The following is a 24,287-nucleotide window of genomic DNA, read 5'->3' as shown; positions in this document are numbered from 1 at the left end:
AAAGTCTTGCCTGGCATTCCTTTTTTTTTTTTTCTTTTTATTTATTTATTTATTTTTTGATTTGTGAGATGTTTTCGTGATGGTCGTCTACCATTTAAATCACCAGCTACTAGGCGATGTTTCGCAGTGGAGACATGTAGGTTCAGTCCATGGTGCTGCTCTAGATCATCCCTAATTTGTCGAGCCGATTTTTGTGGATCAGCAACCGACTACTTACAAATGATTCTGTCCTCCCTCACTGTTGTCTTTCGAGGATGACCAGACGTTGGTTTATTGTCCACTGACCCTTCTTGTTTTTACTGCCGACTCCACACACTTATGAGTTGTTGTGATATACCAAAATATTTATCAACACTAGACTGCGATTTTCCCTCCTTCACAGTGTTTAAAACGGCTTGTCTCACATCCACAGAGCATTCCTTTTGTTTTGGCTTGCTTGCAATGGTATGTACTAGAGTTGGGTCGATTCGTGGTATCAACGAATCTTCGTTCAAAAGAATCGTAACGAATCGTCGTTCAAAAGAATAGTAAGGAATTGGAATGGTATATTAACCCACGATTCTATTAGTTGTTTGATGTAACCTGTCAACGGACATTTCTGAACTGTGTCGAATGCTCCCGAGCGAGAGTGAAATCAAAATATGTACTGCATTTGTTAAGTATGGAAAATAATGAACACAAACCTGAAATTTGCATAGTTAAATAGAGATGTAATGCAAAAAAATGTACTTCATAATAAGGTTCAGTTGATAAATTATAATTTAGAGACATTATCTTGGGTAATTTTGTAGACTAATGGATGTCATACTGAATGGTTCCAGCCAATGAGAAAGAGACAATCCAATGTCTCGCCTCTTATGCCATCTATGCGAGAGATGTAGAACATTTTTGTTCTACGCGTGGTTTGCAAAGGAAAGTGTCTTGCGACGATTCAAAAGAATAGTTGGAATCGCAGACTGGGAAGAATCGTGAACTCGTTGACGATTCAAAAGAATAGTTGGAATCGCAGACTGAGAAGAATCGTGAACGAATCGTTAGAATCGATTCGTAATGTGTGATTGAATTGTTGGAATCGACTGCTGAAAAAGAATCGTGTTGCCCAACTCCAGTATGTACAAATGCACAATCACTGTATAAATACCTAAACACCAATATTTAATATATACCATGCCACCAAATCAAACCACAAAATACTTATAAGCTAATGGAATATACATTTATATTGTTATTCTATGAACTTGCCTGTTTTCTACATATGTAACCACAGCAACGTGACGCTACTCATAGAATAACATAGCTGTGTGCTTTGCGTTGTTGTAACTGAATGCAAACAATACTGACAACATAAAACCTTTACTGCAAAATATTTTTGAGCGCTACTGTAGGTAAGTCTACTTAAGGTTATGAAACCTTACCCAGCTGTTTGTATAGTGTTGTCACATAAGCGCACAGTGGCAAGTTCGCGCATTTAATTGTCATGAAATGCACTGTGCCTTGATGAAATGTTGCGATAATGTGCCACAAATTAGTCGTATTTCTCGCATTGCATTTGAGCGGCAGTCACATCTGTTTTGAATGTCCTTTTGGTCGAGATGTTCTTTATAAATTTACTTTTTTGGTAATCTTGAGTGCAAAAATAAAATATCCAGATTGAATAATAACATTACAGTCACTGCAAATCTAGCCTTTCACGTGAAGCTCCCTGTAAAGCAGATTTGAATAATTTCAAGGGAAAAACTGTTCCAGGGCCGGGAAATTATTCAAATCTGCTTTACAGGGAGCTTCACCTGAAAGACTAGATTTGCATAATATATACGTCACTATGTACGTTAACAGAAAACCACAATTCCAAGTCACACAGAGATTTTGTGCACTCGATGTGGGTCTCTGGTGTTTCGTCAGCCCACGCGAGTTGTGTGGATATAAAGGGAAAAGTTGAGACAGTGTCGGGTGGAGTTCCCTGGTAGCTCAGTTGGTAAGAGCGCGAGTACATTCAGCCAGAGGTCCCGGGATCGATACCCGGCCCTGGAACAATTTTCCCCTTGAAATTATTCATTACTGTCATTGTAATGAAAATATTTTATCTTATGTTACATAGGCGTAATGTGAACTGTACCCCATTTCAGATTTGGCTCCATTTTGTTCACGCTCATAGTGAAGTGCCGTATTTACTCGAATATTTCACGCACTTTTTTCCCGCAATTTCGATCTATGAATTAAGGGTGCGTGAATTAAGCGAGGAATTTCACAAGCTGGTATTTTTAAGGGTAAAAATGACAAAACTACAATTTTTTTAAGAGTTTGTTTTTGTTTCCTCCAGTAGCGAATATTAAATTCTGGAACTGTGAATTCACGTCCAGCTGCCCTGTTGCCATGTGTTTCTGCATACGCAATAACTTTTAATTTGAAGGACGCAGGATGACTCGAATATCGGGATTTACCATTCATTGTTAAAACTTTTAACAGACGGCTTTTGACAGGTCTCCCTTTTCGAGTCTCAAACTCAACTGATGCGATCCAACACAAAGCTTTCAAACCACCCCCATTCAAATGGTAGGGGGAGGTCAATACCCTATACCGGTATTTTTGAAGGACTTTCATAGACGAGAAGGGTGCGCCTGTAACAGGTAGCTGTCCGGTCCCAAATACCGCTATACACTCTCTCGTTACGGCATTTAAGATACCGTACATTCAGGGCTCCTCGACATAGCACACCTCATTACTTCAAGTTTCAGTATGTACATGTTACAGTATTTCACGAATATTAAATGCGTGAAATATACGAGGAAATTAACTTATTAAATTATATAGTAAATAATTTGGGTGCGTGAAATATGCGATGGCGTGAATTACGCGAGTAAATACGGTATTACCTTCTCTCTGACATATCCTGCTTTTAAAATCTGTTATCCATTTTTCCTTCAATTATTTCCATAATTACTCTCTGTGCTACAAGCACTACCCTATTGAAGCATTAATATGCAGACCCTGAGTGCAACCTGTGATCAGCTTCTGTCACATTGTAATATATCACTCACTCAGAATGTCTTTCTGTCCTGCAGGAAGGGAATTTACTGGATCTGCACGTGACTAGGATAAAGGAGGAATGCGTGGAAAAGAGCTGCGAGATAAAGTTTGAAGAAATTACATTGCCCAATAATTTCCCCGTGGTGAAGTGTGAAGCCAAGGTGAGTGAGCTCATTGGTGTGCTGGATCTTCTTTCCAGTGTTTAACTTGTATTCTGTTCTTCACAGAAACGTTCTCAGTACAACTATTTTGGTACGCACTGGGGACAGTTTTAATACTGTCTTTATGTTATTATTGCTTATTTCTTTGTTGCGGAATAGCCTGAATTTCAAATGCAACATGACTGTTTTATTTAAGTTTTGAAGAAAATTCTTTCAATGATAAAGTTATTTTTGACAAGATCTTGCTATATAGAATGAGGCACCTAATATTGCCATCTTGAATATCGCTTAATGATTGATGTTATCTATATGCTTTGTCTCTTATATTAAAATCTTTAACAGTAATGTGAAATCAGTCTTATTATATGACTGTGAGACATGGAAAACAAGTAAAATTATACAAAATAAACTGCAAACATTTGTTAATAGATGTTTACGAAGAATTTTAAAAATTAGATGGCCAGATATAATCACAAACTCAGAACTATGGAAGATAACAAATCAGAAAGAAATCACAATAGAAATCAAAAGACGAAAGTGGAATTGGATAGGGCACACAATCAGGAAAGAAGATAGAGCAGTAGAAAGAATGGATTTGGATTGGAACCCCCAGGGTAGTAGAACAAGAGGAAGGCCAAAAAATACATGGAAGAGAACAGTTTTGGAGGAAATTGCTAGGGAGGGGAAAACATGGAGCGAAGTGAAGACGTTGGCTACAAATAGGGTCCGATGGAGGCACTTTGTGAATGCCCTATGCTCCTCATGAGGAGATACAGGAGTTTGATTGATTGATATGCTTTGTCTACAAAATTAAAGGGTGGATTTAAGCTCACACATTTAGCATACACAAGGTTTATGACAATTATAGAAAGATGTGTTTTAATTGCAATAGTTATTTACGATAAAAATGTAGGAAGTGTCCTTTTATTTTGTGATAGAGATATTTGCTAAACGATACAGCACTTTTAGATGTGTTCTAACTGTAATTTACGGTGCATCTATACGGTACAACTTTTCTTTCAACTTGACGCATTCAAGCAATGAAAGCAAGATTGATATTTAATATTAATAATTGTCCACCATTGTGGAGTACCAGTTACGATGCCTGACCGTGAAACGAGCAGGCCTGGGTTGAAATCCTGGTTGAGACAAGTTAACCTTGTTGAGATTTTTTCCGGGTTTTCCCTCAACTCAATAAAAGCAAATGCTGGGTAACTTTCGGCTTTGGATCCTTAGACACATTTCGCTGGCAATTCTGTGGTGTTTGGGTAAAGGGAGATAAGTCATAAAAATGAGTTCGGAGATAAATGAAAATTGAACTTGGAACCCTTATTACAAATAATTTTCTACACAAATAAAACACATCAACTGCTAGTATTCTTTGATTTTTGCACACCCACTTGTATAATTTAACTTGTGTGTTCATCTGGGGAACAAAATTCCATCTGCACAAAAAAATGAATTATACCCCTTTACACGAATACCACAGTATTATCACCTTCATCTCATTCAGACCTGCATAATCATAGCAGTTGAAAAAGCGTCATAAAATAACCAACTGAAAAAAAAAATGTATATATTAATAATTGATATACATACGTAGTGAAGATGACATTCAAAGCAATGCACCATGTAGACAGAAAATCTTCTTGTATCTCAATTGAACGCGGGCTTTAAACTTAATTATTTCAATATTCTTCTCAGATTACATGATCCGTGTAGACAGTCATTCATCGATGCTGGTAGGCTGTAGAGATAATTCCGCCCACTTCTCCAGTGCCATCTTCTCCCTCATTGTATAATTGAAACATTGGCACGTTAAAAGCAGGAGGTGTCATAGCTCAGTTGTGGGGCATTGAACTATAGACTGAGAAGTTCCTGGTTCAAACCTTGGTGTCCCCTAAATTTTTATAATTACATTTAATTTTAATGGTTTCATATAGTTAATCAGTAAAATAGTTGTTGACGCAATTTATTTCTTAACAAAAAACAGTTTAAACATGCATGCATAGAATTGAAATATACAGGGACATCATTTTATTTTTACTAACATTAATGTTAACCTGGCTATACCTTTGGATTAATGTTTGAGAACCGGAAATAACGTTTGCACGACTGGAGTTCAATGATACTGGCGTAAAATACAAACAAATCACTTTACTAGGTATAGGGTGTACGGAAAGCAGTTCACCCATTTACGTAAACTAGGAAATATCGCAATTTTGAGTTTGATCATTTTCATTAGGTTTTTGTTTAATCAAAATACAGTACAGTATTAACAATAAGTGTTTTTACTCACGAACTGAGTTATCCATGCGAACGTACTCATTATGCAGTGTATATTATACTGTCTACAGCACATAGAGAATGAAGTTAAATTGAAAAATAATCATAATATGGATATTTAAACAAATATTTTTAAATGGTGACCATTCATTTCGATACAGGCTTCAGTTCTTTTGTGCATATTATCGCACTATAGACTATTGCATCTAATTCCAATTACCAGTTTCGTCCTTCACACTTGTAACTCATGTTGAAATAATTTTGTACCTACTCTATAAAAGAGTATCTTACGTACTGTAAATTCAATCTTCATTTTTTGCCCGACCGCACAGATAAAATTGCTCAAACATGCTATCGACTGTCCGTCCAAGTGATTATGTCGCAGGGTCGTAGAAAGGGAGGAAATCACGTGGCAATTACTTAACGAGGCCCTTTTATTTAAGTTATTTTAAATAGTTGTATAATATCACGTACGTATTAGTTGTATAATATTACTAGTCTTTACAGAGAGGCGAGCAGAAGTAGGTGGGGGAAATCGGGATGCAACATAGGCAAATGGACGACAGTACCTGTGAAAAAATATGATTCAATATTGAAAGCTCTTTCGTCACTGGAAAACGCGAACATTTTTCTGGAACGTACTATACTCACTAACTCAGTACTGCTTACTATATGCAGCCTTGGTTCTATGAGGACAGTTAGAACTTCATTAGTAGAAGGGGTGGGAGTGAAGTACATTAAAAATTGAAGTAAAAATAAAATGATGTCCCTGTATATCTTCGCATCATTTCATCTATCCTTTTAAATAATTAAAAATGGGGTGGGAAGATGTCTTGGATTTAGTACGAATTTCTGATCCTGATAGAAGAACGTCTTGGTACTAAAAATATAAAGATCCAACCCAGTCTGTCCCTCGAGGACCCAAGCTAAGCCAAAATAATCTCCAAATTGTGAATCTGCCGTTTTCCCTATAAATTTGTGTTTGATAATTTATTTAGACTCGTGCTAATGTCGGTGTTATCCTTGCTGAAAGATAACATACAGGCATTGAGTCTTGCTGTGTAGCATTTCATAGAAGATGATCATGGAGATGGTGTTTAAAAATACTGAAAAATCTTATGTGATCTCATTGTGTAGTGGTTATAGGAAAAATACAGTGGGCTGTAGTAATTTCTATGCTAGGAAATCTCCCGAGAGATGTCAACCTTCTCTACAAACCTTTGTGGACCTCTTCCATCAGAAAGCAAGCAGAATTTATAACACTTTATAACCTTTTTTAAAATTAAACAGTGACTGATTTAGAGGTGAAATGAAGATCAGCTGCTGTTTATGTAAATCCGTTCATTACTTCTCGCGTTTACTGTACAGGAAGTGGCATTAGTCAAAGAGGTGTGCCACACATTCTTCATATCACAAGTTTCTTCTGTGTCATGGACACCATTTTATTCTGGTGTGCATTAAGACAAAATATGTCGTATGTACCTGTTTGGTGATGACTTAACATGTCGGCCCTCCTTGACTTATCTTCTTTAGTCCATTGTTCATTGTTCCTCTGACTCCTCTATTTGCACTCACTTCTCATACTTGTCACTTTTTCCTTATTCTGTCACCTTTGTCACCCTGACCTGTTTCTTTCTCACTTTTTTTGGCTCTTTTCCAATTATGTTTTTGCAAACAGTTTGTATTAAGTTCACAGTATCACTGACTTCACTTCAGTTAATTTTCCTACTTCTCCCTACCCTAGTTTATTCATTTCCCCTTCTCCTTTTCTCTCACTTACTATCCCCCACTTTCACTCATTGGTTCTTACCTCTCACTTTCATTCTTATCTTTTCCTGCCCCTGTGCCTACATTCGTTACATTGTTCTTATTTTTGTCATCATCCTGTTTTCTTCTTGCTCCTCTCATTTCGGTCTCTATGTTCTGCGTCCTTGGCTTGCTTATTATTTGTTCCAATTCTTCACTTTCCAATCCACTTCTGCCCATACCTTCTGATTCTGGCAGTCACTTCGTTCCTTTGCATATTCTTACGATGTGTTCTAATCTATTCCAGTCATTGATCTTATAGACATTCCTGACCTCGGTCTTATCCTGTTCCTTTGCTTTATTGATCTTGCATCACCACCCGACTTCCATCGTGTTCTGGCTGTTGCTTGTCTTGTTTGTGTAGACTTCCTTACTTTTCAGCTTCGCCCTACATTACTGCTGTTGTACTTTAATGTCGTCTGGATTGCCTTATTTTCCCTTTGCAAATTTGTCTTCAATGTGATATTGTTTTCACATTCCCCGTTGTTCTCTGCTGTTCTCTTTATGTTTTTTTGCTGCATCGTGTTCGTTTCCTCTTGCAGGCTGTTGACCTCTCTTTGTCACTTCACTCCGAAATCCGGGTGCTTGATGCTCCATATCTAAATCTAGGTCCTAGACTTTCCTGTTTATTTTTAATCTACTCCCGTACAGCTTTGCAAAGCTCCCTTCATTTCTTGCTGCTTTTATGAAGGAAGTTAGTTTCTCTTATTTCATATGGCATATCTCTTTCTGCACTCAACTTGCTTCCTTTTAATTTCTTAAATTATTCATGATTATTATTAAATATCCGTGGAAAAGAACCCTAATTCACCAAGCGGTATGCTAGGTTTTTAGTTTTGTTATACGGTATACTATTTATCTACTCCAAAGCAGCTATTCTATCAATAGTCTCTAAACACACACCTTCATCTCAAACAGCAGAAATAACTAAAATGCTCCCTCAATTAATATCACTCAATAAAAGAATTGTATTCCAATGGATACCATCCCACTGTGGAAACCTGGGAAACGAGAATGCAGATGCTTTAGCAAAGAAGGGCAGCACTGCTACTTACAGACCTGTTACTAAATCTACGTATTACTCTGTGAAAAGATTTATTAAATCTACATACTTAGACTTCAACAAACAAAATTTGATAACACAATCTCAAGGGAAAAAATAGAACTCTCTGTATCAAAATCCACAGTTAATTCCCGATTTACCACGAAAATCGTCTGTAGCTGCATTTAGATTGGCAACAGGCCATGATTGTTTGGCCAAACACCTGCATAGAATTGGAATATATCAGTCCCCTAACTGTCCATTGTGCAACTGAAACCAAGAAATGGATTCGGAACCCCTCAAAATCTGTGCTTCAGTGGCTGGTCATGATAATATCTTTGAAAAATATTGGAGTGCAAGAGGTCAAATGACTTTATTGTCAAACGCCTGGCATTAGAAAACAACAACTTACCTATACTACTTATTTTTACACAGATAATGGTGAAATATGTATCTACAGTCTTTTAAAGATAAAGTTTAGCAAGTCTATAAATGTCTGTAGCAACAAGGTTTTTTGATCACTTCACATAGTGGAGTCCTATATTCGGTGTCGCAGTCCAGAAGATGTGTCTTTATTTGAAATCTCTTTGCTTCAATAACAGGACAGTCAAATAGAAGGTGTTTCACACTGTGAAGGTCTTTGCAGCAGGAGCATGTAGAGTCGATGTCTGCTGGAATGTTGAATCTGTCGAAGTAAGTTCCAAATTTCCCATGTCCAGAAAGAAAAACTGCGAAATGGGAAATTATTCATGATTACTTCCACAATTTTTTACATTCATTACTCTCACTAATATTAGCCTATTGGAGTCTTTCCCTAGCCTATATGTTTGTTCGACGTGATCTTGTCTCACTTCTAAATTAAAAACTCTGTGGCTCACATTATTCACTTTTTCAAAGGTTCCTAATTCGTGTCCTTGCCCTTTTTCTTCAACTCCGAACATTGTCATATTTCTGTTTCTAAGCTTGTTTTCGTAGCAGTTGGTTCTCTCCTTCATTTGATTATTTTCACTTATCAGCATCTTAATCTTCTCACTGTTGTTTTTCTCACTCATCCTCAAGTTCTCTGTTACATGTTTATATTCTGTTCATTTAGATTTGCTGTTTCTCTATTCCTCCATCTTTCAGTTAAGTTTTCTTTCTGCTACACGGGATTTACCATTTGTAAACACCTTTACATTTTCAACTTTTGGTACTTGATATTTTTAAACATCCTCTGTAGGGCACTGCCCTCTATGCTTGTCTCCACAGAGCTCACTTGCTCACGTCTACACCCTCTAACTTACTGCTGTAGACTCTGGAAAGATGCAAATAGCCAGAAGTCATGGCGCCTCCTTTAAGCACAACACTAATACCTTGTACCTAGAGTCGACGCCAATTCGGAAGGCGGTAGTCTGCTAGCGTTTGCGTCGAGAGAGACAGATAGCGAGAGTAAGGCAGAGTACAACATTGCCACATCATACTTCACGTACACGTGCAATACAAATAGCGCAGGAGAGAATTTAAATTATCAAAAGACAATAATGACCTTAGTCGTTGATTACTGTAAGCATGACACGAAACAAACCCTCTTTCCTTCACTAACAATATTCTTTGCACGGTTCTCAATCCCACACCACATGCTTCTGCAGTCGTTTCTTGCATGTTGGCAACATTGCTTCCAGCATCAAGATGGCCGGCAGCATTCTGCTCGTTAACGTTTTTAAAATAATTATACATCTTAAATGCTATTTTCCGCGCTTGCTTGTGTAATACAGTGAAACCTGTTCAAATCGGAACCTGAATAACCCAGAATCCTGTATATTTCGGAACAATTTATTGGTCCCGGCAAAATTCATATGTATTATGTGTAATTTTTCCTGAATAAAACGGAAACTGTCCAACGCGGAAACGGAAACTGTCTGGTACTGTTCAAAACGGAAATAATATTTTGGACACACTACTGTAATGTAAACTATATCTTGAAGCAGTATGTGCTTTCAAGGAATGTACAAAATATGTAGGTCACTAAGATAAAAATAAATTTTCTTTGTAAAATTTTTGATGGTGCGAGGGTGTGTTGGGCTGGTGGTCATAAATTTTGTTACGCTATTGACTAGGCAGACGGGTCCCTTCAAAGATGTTCAATGCTTCACTTCTGTATACTGTCGTAGCTGGGTAGAACGCAAGTGTATAGTGATTTCGTGATAAAAAAAAAAGTTGCGTAAAAATGTTGCACTGTCATTAATTGATGAAGTAAAAGTTATCGAGGAAAATAAGAAACGAAGAGTATGGAAAATAATGTTGAAATTTATGAATGTAAAACTCAGGTGTAACTTAACACTAAAAAATAAAGGCCGTATCATGAGTGAGTGGCTTGCCGTCAATAATGGTGACATAAAAAGGAAAGAGAAAACAACTGGTTACATAGAAATAAATGAACTGTTGTGGGAGTGGATTGTTCTTGCCCTTTCATAGATCATGCAAATTTCTGGCCCTATTCTGCAAAGAAAACTCTTGAACTGGCAAAGAAAATAGATAATCCAGAATTCAAGGCTTCTAGGCTCCTAGTCCAAAGAAATAATGTGCTGTGATATACAGTACAGTATTATATTATAGTGTTAGATATTAAATTTAGTGTAATTAGTAAACTTTATAGTGTTTAATGAGTGAGTTACGATACAATTTATACAGGAAATGAGATTTTCGTCAAGATCATTTACCAATTAAATAAGTGACAGGAAACTGATTTAATGTCAGTAGTGTTAAACGGAATATTTTGTAATTCCTAAAATTTGCGGCATGCCATTTTGTTTTTAATTTATGCAAATTATAAAATATTCCATTTTAACTTCACACCTGAATAACACGGAAACCTGTCCACAACGGAAAAAAAATTAGGACCATGTCACTTCCGTCTTGAACAGGTTTCACTGTACTTGTCTTTTTACAGTCTCTTCTTCCATTTATTTACCTTACATACACACAGTAAATGTTAGTTTTACTTATCCAATGTATTGAAACACTCGCACGTGAACAAACGAACTCTGGAAGTGCTTGCTGATTGGTTCTACTGTACAAGCTTGTGATGTCACATACCAGAAATGCTACGGCGCATATAGAAGCTAATCGCCTTCCAAAATGCCATCTAGTCTAGTGACATATGAAATATGTTACAACACTTATCTCAACGTACAAGAACGAAATAAATAATTACAGGGAACCTTTGATCTGGGAGATAAAGCTGCTATTAACAGTTATATATTACAGAAGGTTGTTAATATTTCCAACCATTCAATTTCGCTATTAATTTACGTCAAGTGTTATACCAAGTTCTGTTCAAATGATGTTTATTTAGTCTGTACATGTTTCCTTTCGAGGCGATTAATGAAAAATACACGCATATCGTATAAGTAAAACCTCTTTTATGGAGTCAATTTGATACATACTGGATATTGGAAGTAATTCTCGATTAGTAAAATCATGTATATTTAAATGTCTACATCTTATTCTTCAGGTGAATTTGGGACACGTGACTCATATTACATAAAATATAGAATTTAGAGCAACAATTGTCGTATCATTGGAGGGTAGCTGCGAATATATTGAATAAGCAGTCGTGGACAGCCAATAAGGGGTGGTCCTCCAGCTTGGGGGTTGGGCGAAGGGCTAACAACCCATCACCGTAAAAAACAGCTTGTTACGAATTCCTACAGTAAGCCTCGGAATAGGACTGATTCTCTGGCACGACCACAGCAAAGGAATAAGGTTTTGAGATTTGGCACTTGGAACGTAACTAGTCTTTATAGAACAGGAGGGGTAACATTAGTGGCAAAAGAACTAGCTAGATATAGAATAGACTTTGTGAGAGTACAAGAGGTTAGGTTAGATGGGAATGGCATATCACAAATAGGAAATTACTTGTTGTATTATGGGGAAGGAAACAATAATCACCAATTAGGAACAGGAATCTTTGTACATAAAAGAATAAAATCAGCAGTAAAAAAGGTCGAATTTATCAGTGACAGGTTATCATATTTAGTACTTAAGGGTAGATGGTGCGACATCATAGTTATAAATGCTCACGCCCCTACAGAAGAGAAAGACGACTATATAAAGGATAGCTTCTATGAGGAATTGGAACATACTTTTGATCAGTTCCCTAGATATCATATGAAAATTTTATTGGGGGATTTCAATGCTAAAGTAGGACGGGAGGATATTTTTAGACCAACTATTGGAAAAGAGAGCCTACACGCAATTAGTAGTGACAATGGAGTTAGATTAGTCAACTTTGCCACATCGAAAAATTTAATTGTCAAAAGTACAACATTCTCCCATAAGGATATACATAAATATACTTGGACTTCTCCAGATGGATTGACACACAACCAAATAGATCACATCTTGATATATAAACGGAGACATACTAGTATAGTAGATATTCGAACTTTCAGGGGTGCAGACTGTAATTCTGACCATTATTTGGTGATTGGAGAATTAAGAGAAAGATTATCAGTAGCCAAGCGAGTAGAGCAACAAGTTAATATTACTAAATTCAATATTTTGAAATTAAAGGACGAGGAAGCTAAGCAAAATTATCAGGTCGAAATTTCGAATAGGTTTGCCACTTTAGAAAGTTCCGACGAAGTTGAGAAAGAATTAGATGTTAATAGCATGTGGGAAAATATCAGAGATAGTATCAAAATTGCAACTGAGCAGAGCATAGGTTATTATAAAACTAAGAAAAAGAAACCGTGGTTTGATGAAGATTGTTGCATGGTAGTAGAAAGAAGGAAACAGGCAAAATTGAAATTCTTACAGGATCCAGTTGAGGAGAAGAGAGATAATCATTTCAATGAAAGACGGGAAGCAAGTCGTACACTTAGGAATAAAAAGAGAGGTTACTTGAAGGAAAAACTGAATGAGGTAGAAACAAATAGTAACAATAAAAACATTCGAGATTTATATAAGGGTATAAAGGAATTTAAGAACGGATATCAGCCAAGGGTAAACGTGATCAAGGATGAGAATGGTGACTTGCTTGCAGACTCTCCATCAATCCTAAACAGATGGAAAAACTATTTTGCGCAACTACTAAATGTACATAGGCCAAATAGAAATGATCGGGACGATATTGAAATACAAACTGCTGAGCCATTTATACCCGAACCCACGCTTTCAGAAGTCGAAATTGCGATAGAAAATCTGAAAAAGTACAAGTCTCCAGGTATCGATCAAATTCCAGCAGAATTAATACAAGAGGGTGGAAGTGCATTATATAGCGAAATTTATAAACTTGTACTTGCTATTTGGGAAAAGAAAATTGTACCAGAAGAATGGAAGGAGTCCATAATTGTACCTATTTTTAAAAAGGGGGACAAAACCAACTGTGGTAACTTTCGAGGAATATCACTTTTGTTGACGTCGTACAAAATGTTGTCCAATATTCTTTTGAGGAGATTAACTCCGTACGTAGATGAAATTATTGGGGATCATCAGTGCGGTTTTCGGCGTAATAGATCGACTATTGATCAAATTTTTTGTATTCGGCAGATAATGGAGAAAAAATGGGAGTATAAGGGTACAGTACATCAGTTATTCATAGATTTCAAAAAGGCATATGACTCGGTTAAGAGAGAAGTATTATATGATATTCTTATTGAATTTGGTATTCCCAAGAAACTAGTTCGATTAATTAAAATGTGTCTCAGTGAAACATACAGCAGAGTCCGTATAGGTCAGTTTCTATCTGATCCTTTTCCAATTCACTGCGGGCTAAAGCAGGGAGATGCACTATCACCTTTACTTTTTAACTTCACTTTAGAATATGCCATTAGGAAAGTTCAGGATAACAGGCAGGGTTTGGAATTGAACGGGTTACATCAGCTTCTTGTCTATGCAGATGACGTGAATATGTTAGGAGAAAATACACAAACGGTTAGGGAAAACACGGAAATTTTACTTGAAGCAAGTAAAGCGATCGGTTTGGAAGTAAATCCCGAAAAGACAAAGTATATGATTATGTCTCGTGACGGGAATATTGTACGAAATGGAAATATAAATATTGGAGATTTATCCTTCGAAGAGGTGGAAAAATTCAAATATCTTGTAGCAACAGTAACAAATATAAATGACACTCGGGAGGAAATTAAACGCAGAATAAATATGGGAAATGCGTGTTATTATTCGGTTGAGAAGCTCTTATCATCCCGTCTGCTGTCCAAAAATCTGAAAGTTAGAATTTATAAAACAGTTATATTACCGGTTCTTCTATATGGCTGTGAAACTTGGACTCTCACTCTGAGAGAGGAACATAGGTTAAGGGTGTTTGAGAATAAGGTGCTTAGGAAAATATTTGGGGCTAAGCGGGATGAAGTTACAGGAGAATGGAGAAAGTTACACAACACAGAACTGCACGCATTGTATTCTTCACCTGACATAATTAGGAACATAAAATCCAGACGTTTGAGATGGGCAGGGCATGTAGCACGTATGGGCGAATCCAGAAATGCATATAGAGTTTTAGTTGGGAGACCGGAGGGAAAAAGACCTTTAGGGAGGCCGAGACGTAGATGGGAGGATAATATTAAAATGGATTTGAGGGAGGTGGGGTATGATGATAGAGACTGGCTTAATCTTGCACAGGATAGGGACCGATGGCGGGCTTATGTGAGGGCGGCAATGAACCTTCGGGTTCCTTAAAACCTATTTGTAAGTTGTATTGTCGTATCATAGTTGACACACGAGAGATCATATTATAAAATATATTCCTCTTCATAATTTTTACTAACAGAAAGCATAGGAATAAATTGAGATTCTTTATTTACTATTCACATCTTAGCAAAATATGCGCAAGAATGAAATATTGTATGTAACACTCTCGTTAGGTTGAAAGATATAAAATTTTTTAGATTAAATCTACCAAAAATTGCTACAAAAATGTTGTTTACTGGAAAGCATGGTTTAAAGTTAACTTTTAAGGGCACACAATAAACATCCTTGGACTAGACATTTTGGAGATTAGATTTTGCTAAGTTAATAACTGGGTAAAGACTAATTTCCTGTTATTTCTTTCTTACATAGTACAGTGATGTCAAAGCAAGCGCATTTTTCTGACCTTGACGTCGTGCACGGGCATCAAGCGCTAGTTATGCTAGGAGGAATAAGCAGCCTGTTGGATTAAGAAAAGCACAAACTTCAAATGGAACGTGAAATTTTATGCCGTTATTTTTATATGGCTTCTTTCTGTTTGTTATTTTCTATATTGTCTCTAAAACAAAAGTACTAACACCTATTTCTTAGCCTAATATTGCAGTTGTGTTTTAAACGTTAATAACATAATAAAGAGTAAAGAAGGAATATTCACACAAATTCCATAATAACTACAACTATACTGTACTAAGTGAATTGAACACATCATTCATAAAGAAAGTGTTATCCCAAAGAAAGACACTGAATATGACATGATAAGTTGAAATTGATATTGATGGTATCTTTAGCCTTATAAAAGTACTGTAAACTGTGTTACTTTGAACACAGAGGAAACTTTGAACATTTTTTCGGAAAATCAATTTTAGGTTTCTAGATGCTACACTTGTTAGATGGAGGTAAATTTCGTATGAGAATGATTTTTATGATAATTTACCTCAATCTACAACAAGTGCAGCACGTAGAAACCTAAATATGAATTTCTGAAAAAATGTTCAAAGTTTCCTCTGTGTTCAAAGCAACCCCAGTTTACGGTAATCAAAACAATATTATAGTACAAAGCAAAGTTGCTAGGTATATGTTTTAACTGTAACTAATATTACATAATACAATTCTTATCGCATTATGCTTTTAGGTGATATTGGTGCGCAACTTTCTGTTATCAGAATATTAAATTATCTCGAAATCTGCTGAAGCTATAGAGCTGACGTTTTATCAACATATGCGCATATATCTTTTGTTTGTGATGTAACAGTATTTGCTTTGTTAATTCATTTCCTTACAAACATTTTCCATGCGAATATTTTCAAACATTTTAATACACTATCTTCAGTAATACGTATTTACGATATATTTGATTTATGAAAACATTGTTTTAGTACCTGTAAGGCTACTAAACAAACATATCTGAAAATTTCACTTCTCTGTAAAAAACTTGAGAAAATATTCCTTTTGAATAAAAAAGCAAACTTGTGAAAAATGAGCATTAAAATTAAAACTTACATTCTTATAATGCACTTATACTTCTCAGACAAATCTAAAAATTACCATGGATACAGTTTTAATAAGTTCTCTTCCCTTTATCTATTGAATCAGTGCTGGCCATCCCTGTATATAGCTCGACCAAGCGGCATATACTACCTCTTTCGTCTGTCTCTTTCCTTTTCGCTGTAAAGTGCTCAGGCTCTCCTGGGTTCTAAAGCATGCGCTTGCTCCTATGGGCATCAGTTGACATCACTGCAATCAGAGTTCAAATCTTAGTGTATTGTAAACGGTAAACGTAAGAAACATTTGAAATAAGAACTCCAAAGAGTGCTTTATGGCCTCAGTACAATTTAAATACAGGCCTTTGTCATGATGATTCGATACATTCTTCATGTAAACTTGTACCATCTTTTTGTTCAATTGTGTCTTTATTTTTAGGAAGAGTTGTGTGATTTGGACATAGTAAAGGACGAGTTGGACCTGGAAGTTGCTGCAAAAACAAATGAGATTTTGCCCGATAGGTGAGTGTGGTGTGCTAGTCTTCAGATGGTAATATCTTTCATTGCTTCATTGAAATTGTGGTATATGATATTAATTAACAATTTGTTACGGCCTGGAATGGTTGTCCTTATAATAAGAATGACCTCGGAAATCATTGAAGGAGTTACGAGGGCAGTAAATGCTAGAGAGTTTATTTTATTTCATTCATAATATGAAGACAAATGATAAGAAAATAATCTTGAAAGTGTACAAATTATCATATTTTGTAATATAATTTAGGATTTATTCCTCCTACTTCTGTGTATTAATATCTCTAGTCCACACAGCTTCCAGCCCGAAAGAGATACAATAAACTATATATCATTGGCACATGCACAGTGATTGGTACGGTTTTGCTTCCTGGACTTATAATAAGGATTTGTTTACAATGTAGTGTCACTGATCAGTGACTTGTACAGAGTTAATCATTTGTTTATGGTTTGATATCCGAATCACTCGCCTGCGACGCTCTGTTTCCTGTCATGGTGGCTTCATAGGCTTCAATGTTGATTTGGTATGCTGTTTCTTAGGATGCGTGTTAAGGAATTGGTTTGACTTTTCTTTTCTGAACTCTATTAAAAACAACATACAAGATTTTAATACACACCAGTGAATGTGTATCTCACGATTTATATTAAAGAAGTCCACACCTGTGGAGTAACGGTCAGCGCGTCTGGCTGCGAAACCAGGTGGCCCGGGTTCGAATCCCAGTCGGGGCAAGTTACCTGGTTGAGGTTTTTTCCGGGGTTTTCCCTCAACCCAATACGAGCAAATGCTGGGTAACTTTCGGTGCTGGACCCCAGACTTATTTCACCGGCATTATCACCTTGTTCTCATTCAGATGCTAAATAACCTGGATGTTGATATAGCGTTGTAAAATAACCCAATACAAAAAAATTAAAGAATCATGCCATTCGATCATTGTTGTTACGAATAACAGAGGTGCCAGTAACTGTAATCTAAAAGTAATAATTTTAATTTGTTGGCACCTCATGCCAATAACTACATTGAGAAGAATTTTGAAATAAAATCTTTTCAATGCCATGTAACCATTATTGTTCCTTATACACTTAATTTTTCCCCATGAATTTTTATTCAAAATTAACAGTAATTGTCATGGGTGCCAATGTTGCTTCTGTGAGTGCCTATGATAGAATAAGATAGTTATTGGCACATTAATTTGTAATTGATTTCAATCCAGATCACTCAACAATGAATAGAAACAGAGGAAGTGAAAATAAAAGAAAAACTCGTGGAAATGATTTTAATTTTACAAATGCAGTTCTGAGATTTTGGATAAGGTGATTCAGTTTTTTATTGACATGTTTTACTTATCCTCCAGACTCTTATTCATCCGGAGGTTACATTAGTTGTTTTATATTTGATTTTACATTGTTGACATTTCGGACTTTATACATCCGAACATTTTATAAAATTTTATTCTTTTTGAAATGTGATACACAGCTTATCTCTGGTGGCCTTAGTTTTATTATTCTATTTGTTCATCTTGAATGTCACCTAGGGTCCTAGAATTGCTCACTTTTATGATTCTGTACAAATCACCTTGTGTATATATACTGCATTTGTGTTCCTCGTTTTACCGTGACAACGTTTTTTAGTTTCTTTAGCACTCTGATTATTATATTATTTATGTCTTTGTTTTATGAGGAATTTTAGATAAGGGCGCAAATAGCCATAGTAGCTGACGTGCCCTTTTTAAACCCTACTACTAATACTACTAAAAGGAAAATGGGAAAGACACGAAGAGGGTAGAATCCAGTTGACTTTGAGGCAGCTTCAAGAACTATGGTATTATGCTTATAGCTGAATATCCACCAGTAGCCCTATATCCTAATGCCACAAGAACTATTCAGACAGTCTCTGTAACTGTATTTAAGTCACTGAAAATGGCCTGGAGAACTGCAGTATTAAAATGGCCCAGGGATAATCCTGAGAAGGTATTGGCAAAATAATTTTTTGCTTCTGTCGAGTGGTTCAAAGCCATCTGTTGGGTTAAAATTTTAATGACATTGATTTTTCAAAGAGTCTTGGTAGAAAAAACCGCCTCCTAAACCATAAGAATCAATAAAGTATCTTTCATATCAAATATTTGAGGCAACAGTGTGAGTTCCTTACATAGAATATCTAAAATTCAGGGAATGAATGAATGATGAGGAAACAATACAATTTTAAAAGCCCTTATTGGTGTGTATAAGGGAAGCGCTGCTCAGAGTCAATAAAGTATAAAAATGAATAAGTGCAAAATAAAAATAATGAAAATTTAGACGATATTCATATTTCACCACTGAAAAATATTCCCTTAAGCATAAAAGTGGTAAATGGCGGCACAACAATAGAAAACTGCACTTCAGAGTTCCAAGAAGCACATGGAGAGGACCAAAATACAAGTAGTAATACATCAAATATTCATTATATGAGGTCTCGCCATCCTCATTGAATATTACACGACTACTATGAAGTAGTCAATGTGTATTATCACCATTAAATCGAGAAAAATTCGTTCTGGCACCGGGAATCGAACCCGGGACCTCTCACCTTTGCGCGCTGAGGGCTCTTTCCAACTGAGCTATGCCGGGACACGATCCACGGTTCCGGTCGAACTCTTCTCATTGTACTGTTCGATTCCCAGTGCCGGAACGAATTTTTCTCGATTTAATGGTTATAATACACATTGACTACTTCATACTATGAAGTGTTAATATTCAATGAGGAGGGAGATTGCCGAAGAGGTTGGAGTGAGTAAAGATTCTGCACATGAAATTTTGCGTGATGATTTGAACATGAACCGAGTGGCTGCGAAATTCGTGCCCAAGTTGTTGTCCCCGGAACAAAAAGACCTCCGTCGTGACGTTGCACAAGACCTTCTGGACACCGCCAACACTGATCCTGGGTTCCTAACACCGTGATAACTGGAGATGAGTCATGGGTGTACGGGTACGACCCAGAAACAAAAAGACAGTCGTCGCAATGGAAGCATCCCGAGTCTCCAAGGCCGAAGAAAGCGCGGCAGGTGCGAAGCAAAATCAAGGTGATGCTGACTGTTTTCTTTGATGTCCGTGGAATTGTGCATCACGAATACGCACTGGAAGGACAAACGGTGACAAAGGAGTACTATCACGATGTTCTCCGGCGACTCCGTGATGCAGTTCGGCGCAAAAGACCAGACATGTGGACGGCGAACAACTGGCACTTGCATCACGACAACGCCCCCGCACATCCATCCCAATTGATCCACACTTTCTTGGCCAAACATGGAATTACAACCGTTCGCCAACCTCCCTACTCTCCAGACCTGGCTCCTTGCGACTTCTGGTTGTTTCCAAAATTGAAGACACCACTGAAAGGATCCCGTTTTGAGAGTAGAGAAGAGATAATGCGGAACGCGACGACGGAGCTGAACACCATTCCAAAAGAAGACTTCCAGAGGTGTTTCCGGCAGTGGAAGGATCGGTGGGCTAAGTGTGTGCAAGCACAAGGGGCCTACTTTGAAGGGGATTAGGGTCCCAACCCCGTCAGGTATTTGAAATATTTTTTCTGGCTAAAGGTCGGATACTTTTTAGACAGGCCTCGTATAAATAAAGTCAGATGGCTTTACATTTCAAGTACCCTTTATGTCTTTCTGCTTGTCTTGCAGTCTTTTTTGTTGCCTTTTTTTTCTCCTTCCTCTCTATTCTTTTTTTATTATCTATTAATAAATATTTCATATGAATTTTCAAGTTTTGTGTCCTGTGGGGGAGTTGATGCATATAGAATACCAATTATAATGTATGAATGTGGTTATTTAAGTAGACAATAATAGTTATATCTGATGGCATGATAAACTATATATGTATATCATTGATTAAAGTTCACGTTTACACTTTGTTTGTTAAAAACATAAAATTACTTAGTCACACATTAAAAAGTGTTAGAATTTTTAAAAAAGGTATATACCTTCGACAGACGGCCCGTTTCGACGTGATGTTACGTCTTCATCAGTGTCTCCTATATATATATATATATATATATATATATATATATATATATATATTTTGCAAGGTTGAAGTATACACTGACTGACAAATATCCAGGCTACCTATTATATTTTCTTTAAAATGTTCGTCCTATTTAATTTTGTGAAAATTGTATTTGGTCTGCTGCAATTCCGTTTGTTTCGTGATATGTAATAATAATAATAATAATAATAATAATAATAATAATAATAACAACAACAATAACGTAACACTGAATACGTAATAACCAGCAGTGACCTGAAAATATTCTTTCTTCCTGCAATATTGTATCTAAATTCTCAGGCTCATTTCAATTGATGAATAATTTTATTTTACAGTCTGGTTAGCTGTTAGTAATGAATATGAATCTGTAATCTGCTAGTTGTAGTTTTTTACGTGTGATTTCCTGTACATATTATGCTTGTATCAATGTTTAGTTATTGTGAATTTTATTGACTGATGGTCTATTTTTGTGACAGGTTTGCCAACACTCATGATAACAGTGTATCATCAGAGTACGAAGGATTTGCACATGAAGAGCACGTGACTATTGATCAAGATGCCAGTCATCCTGTTTCCTCAGCAAAATTATTGTCGACTCATGGAGATACTGAGCGATTCGAATGCGATATTTGTGGAACGTATTTCTCAAAATTTGATATTCTGAAAAGACATATCTTGATGCATATGGTCGAAAGGCCTTTCAGATGCCGTATCTGTGGCAAATTTTTTAGGAAAAGGTGTGACTTAAAAAGGCATGAACGCCAGCATACTGAGAAAGCTTTCGAATGCAAGTTTTGTGGCAAGTGGTTCTCGTATTTTGGTAACTTAAAAGGCCATAAATGCCAGCATTCAGATGAGAAACCATTCAAATGTAATGTATGTGGAAAGTGTTTTAGGAAAAAGTGTGACTTAAAACGGCATGAACGCCAGCATACAGGTGAAAAACCTTTCGAATGCAAATTTTGCGGCAAATTCTTCTCGTATTCTGGTAATTTAAAAAGCCATGAACGCAAGCATACAGGTGAGAAAGCATTCAAGTGCGATGACTGTGGAAAGTGTTTTTGGAAATCGTGTGAACTGAAGAGACACGAACGCCGACATACTGGTGAAAAACCATTCAGTTGCAATTTGTGTGGAAAGTCGTTTTCGTGTCGTAGTAGTATAAGGAGTCACAAGCTTCAGCATGCTGGTGAGAAACCATTCAAATGCGATATTTGTGGTGAGTCCTTTTTGTATCGCGTTACTATAATGAGACATATTCTCCAACATACTGGTGAGAAAGCATTTAAGTGCGATGTATGTGGAAAGTCCTTTTTTGATAATGGTCACCTAAAAGTACATTTACGTAAGCATACTGGTGAAAAACCGTTCAAATGTAATGTCTGTGGAAAGTGCTTTTCACATTCCAATAGCCTAAAAGGACACGAACGAAAGCATACTGGTAAGGAACCATTTAAATGCGAAGTTCGAGATGAGTGTTGCCCCCTTAGGTTAAGTGTAATAACTAATTTATTGAACCATAGTACATAGAAATCATTGAAGTAGTATGCTCTTGTATACTGTTTTTTTTTTTTTTTTTTGCAGTGTACGAGCCTAAAATGTCATGATCGCCAGCCTAATGTTCTGATAACACAGTCTAGTATATACAGTCACAAGCTTGAGTTGATGAGGGTACTAGGAACATTAGATTGTGGCGATACTGTTTCACATTTTATGTGATGAGGGGACAGTAGCGATCCTAGTGGTTAGCAACTATCTACGGATGCATATTCCCTATGTATTGAGCTCCGTGCATGTATATACTAGACTGTGGTGATGATATTGTGACGACACGTTTGTGTGGCAGAGTTTTTCGTAGCCGAGTAACCTAAGAAGTCGTTAGCTATCCTGTAGTGTGAAACCAATAAATGTGGTCTTTGTTGAAAGTTTTACTGCATATTGTGTGGTTTAGGAGCACATATTCTCCAACATAGAGAAATTATTGGAATTGGATATGCGTGTAAACTATTTCTTATTGCCTGGTTACCTAAAGACTTTGTTCAAATATGTGGGAAGTGTTTCTCACAGTCTTAGTTACCTTGAATTCTATAAAAGATTGTACAAGTTAGAAACGATTCAATATGTTACCTGTGCAAGAACTTTCCCACTTAAGGGTAATTTGAAAGGTTATATACCCTAAAATAAGTCCAAAAATATATGTTTGAGATGTATTTTTTGGGATACCTTAAGATTGATGTGCGTGTACAGTTTGACAAGGTATTAAATTGCGAAGTGTGCGGAAAATGTTCCTTTTAATCGGGAAAATGACGTCGAGTTATTTCATGTCAAACTTTGCAAATGGGGAAAGGAGATTTAACCTTCATATTTTGGATTTCTGCTATTTTTTTATTCCATTGACTGAATTAAAAGAAAATATACGTGTAGGTAATTTTTATTTTCGTAAAACTTGATTATTTTAGAACTTGTTCATAATCAAATTTCTCATAATAGCGCGATCAGTGTTGTATCACAGTCTACTATATACAGTCGCGAAGCTCAATATGTAGTAAAAATGCAAACATGGTTAGTTGCCCACCACTAGGATCGCTACTATCGCCTCATCATCGCAGATCTCTCTCCTAGCAGCCGACAAAATATGTTACACTTTCGTTGTCGTGTTCTTTTGGAAAAATTGACACCTTCCTTCCATTATTGAAATATTAAATGCATAAAGTTAATTTATTATTTTAATGAAGTATATTAAATTTCACCATAAACTCGAAGATACCTGCAAGAAATAGGTTAATATTTTTGTTTGTGCAAAACGAACTGAAATTTACTATAATCGCTTCACTCATTCAAGATTATAGCGATAATTAACTATGAAACCAATAAATATTAATTTGCATTCCCCTTTACAACAATAATAATGGAAATATGAATTAATGGAGTAACTTATGTGTACCAGTACTTGTAGTGTAGGCTTACGTAGTTAACAAAGTGGGATGAGATTAAGCAATAATAATCACACCAGAATTGGAAATAAAACGTGATCAATAAATTTTATTGTAACAGACTTTTTATACGTCTCTAGCAAAGTAACAAATAAAAATAACAACAAAATAAACAGCTATAATTGAAAACATATCCTTAAAAACAAAAGTAGGCCTAAGCAATAATAATCCCACCAGAATTGAAAATAAAACGTGATCAATAAATTTCATTAAAACAAACTTAATTTTTCTACGTCTCTAGTAA

At 36.3% G+C, this 24,287-nt stretch overlaps 1 protein-coding gene across 3 annotated transcripts in view; it reads left to right on the top strand.

The window, feature by feature from the left end:
- The window catches only part of LOC138692702 (oocyte zinc finger protein XlCOF6.1-like), a 224,278-nt gene extending 201,182 nt beyond the window's left edge, over positions 1–23,096 (top strand). For 2 of the 3 annotated variants that reach the window (XM_069815836.1, XM_069815838.1), the window contains 2 exons: positions 16,933–17,015; positions 21,527–23,096. In XM_069815836.1, the coding sequence (XP_069671937.1) occupies positions 16,933–17,015; positions 21,527–22,580 (1,137 nt within the window). In that variant the 3' untranslated portion in view covers positions 22,581–23,096. The remainder of the gene's footprint in view (positions 1–16,932; positions 17,016–21,526) is intronic. The other variant, XM_069815837.1, reaches the window with a different exon arrangement.
- Positions 23,097–24,287: the final 1,191 nt, after the last annotated feature.

This window comes from Periplaneta americana, chromosome 17 (assembly GCF_040183065.1).
Source record: "Periplaneta americana isolate PAMFEO1 chromosome 17, P.americana_PAMFEO1_priV1, whole genome shotgun sequence".
Lineage (NCBI taxonomy): Eukaryota > Metazoa > Arthropoda > Insecta > Blattodea > Blattidae > Periplaneta > Periplaneta americana.
The sequence above is the reverse complement of the archived record's forward strand: the minus strand, read 5'-3'. Positions and strand labels throughout refer to the sequence as shown.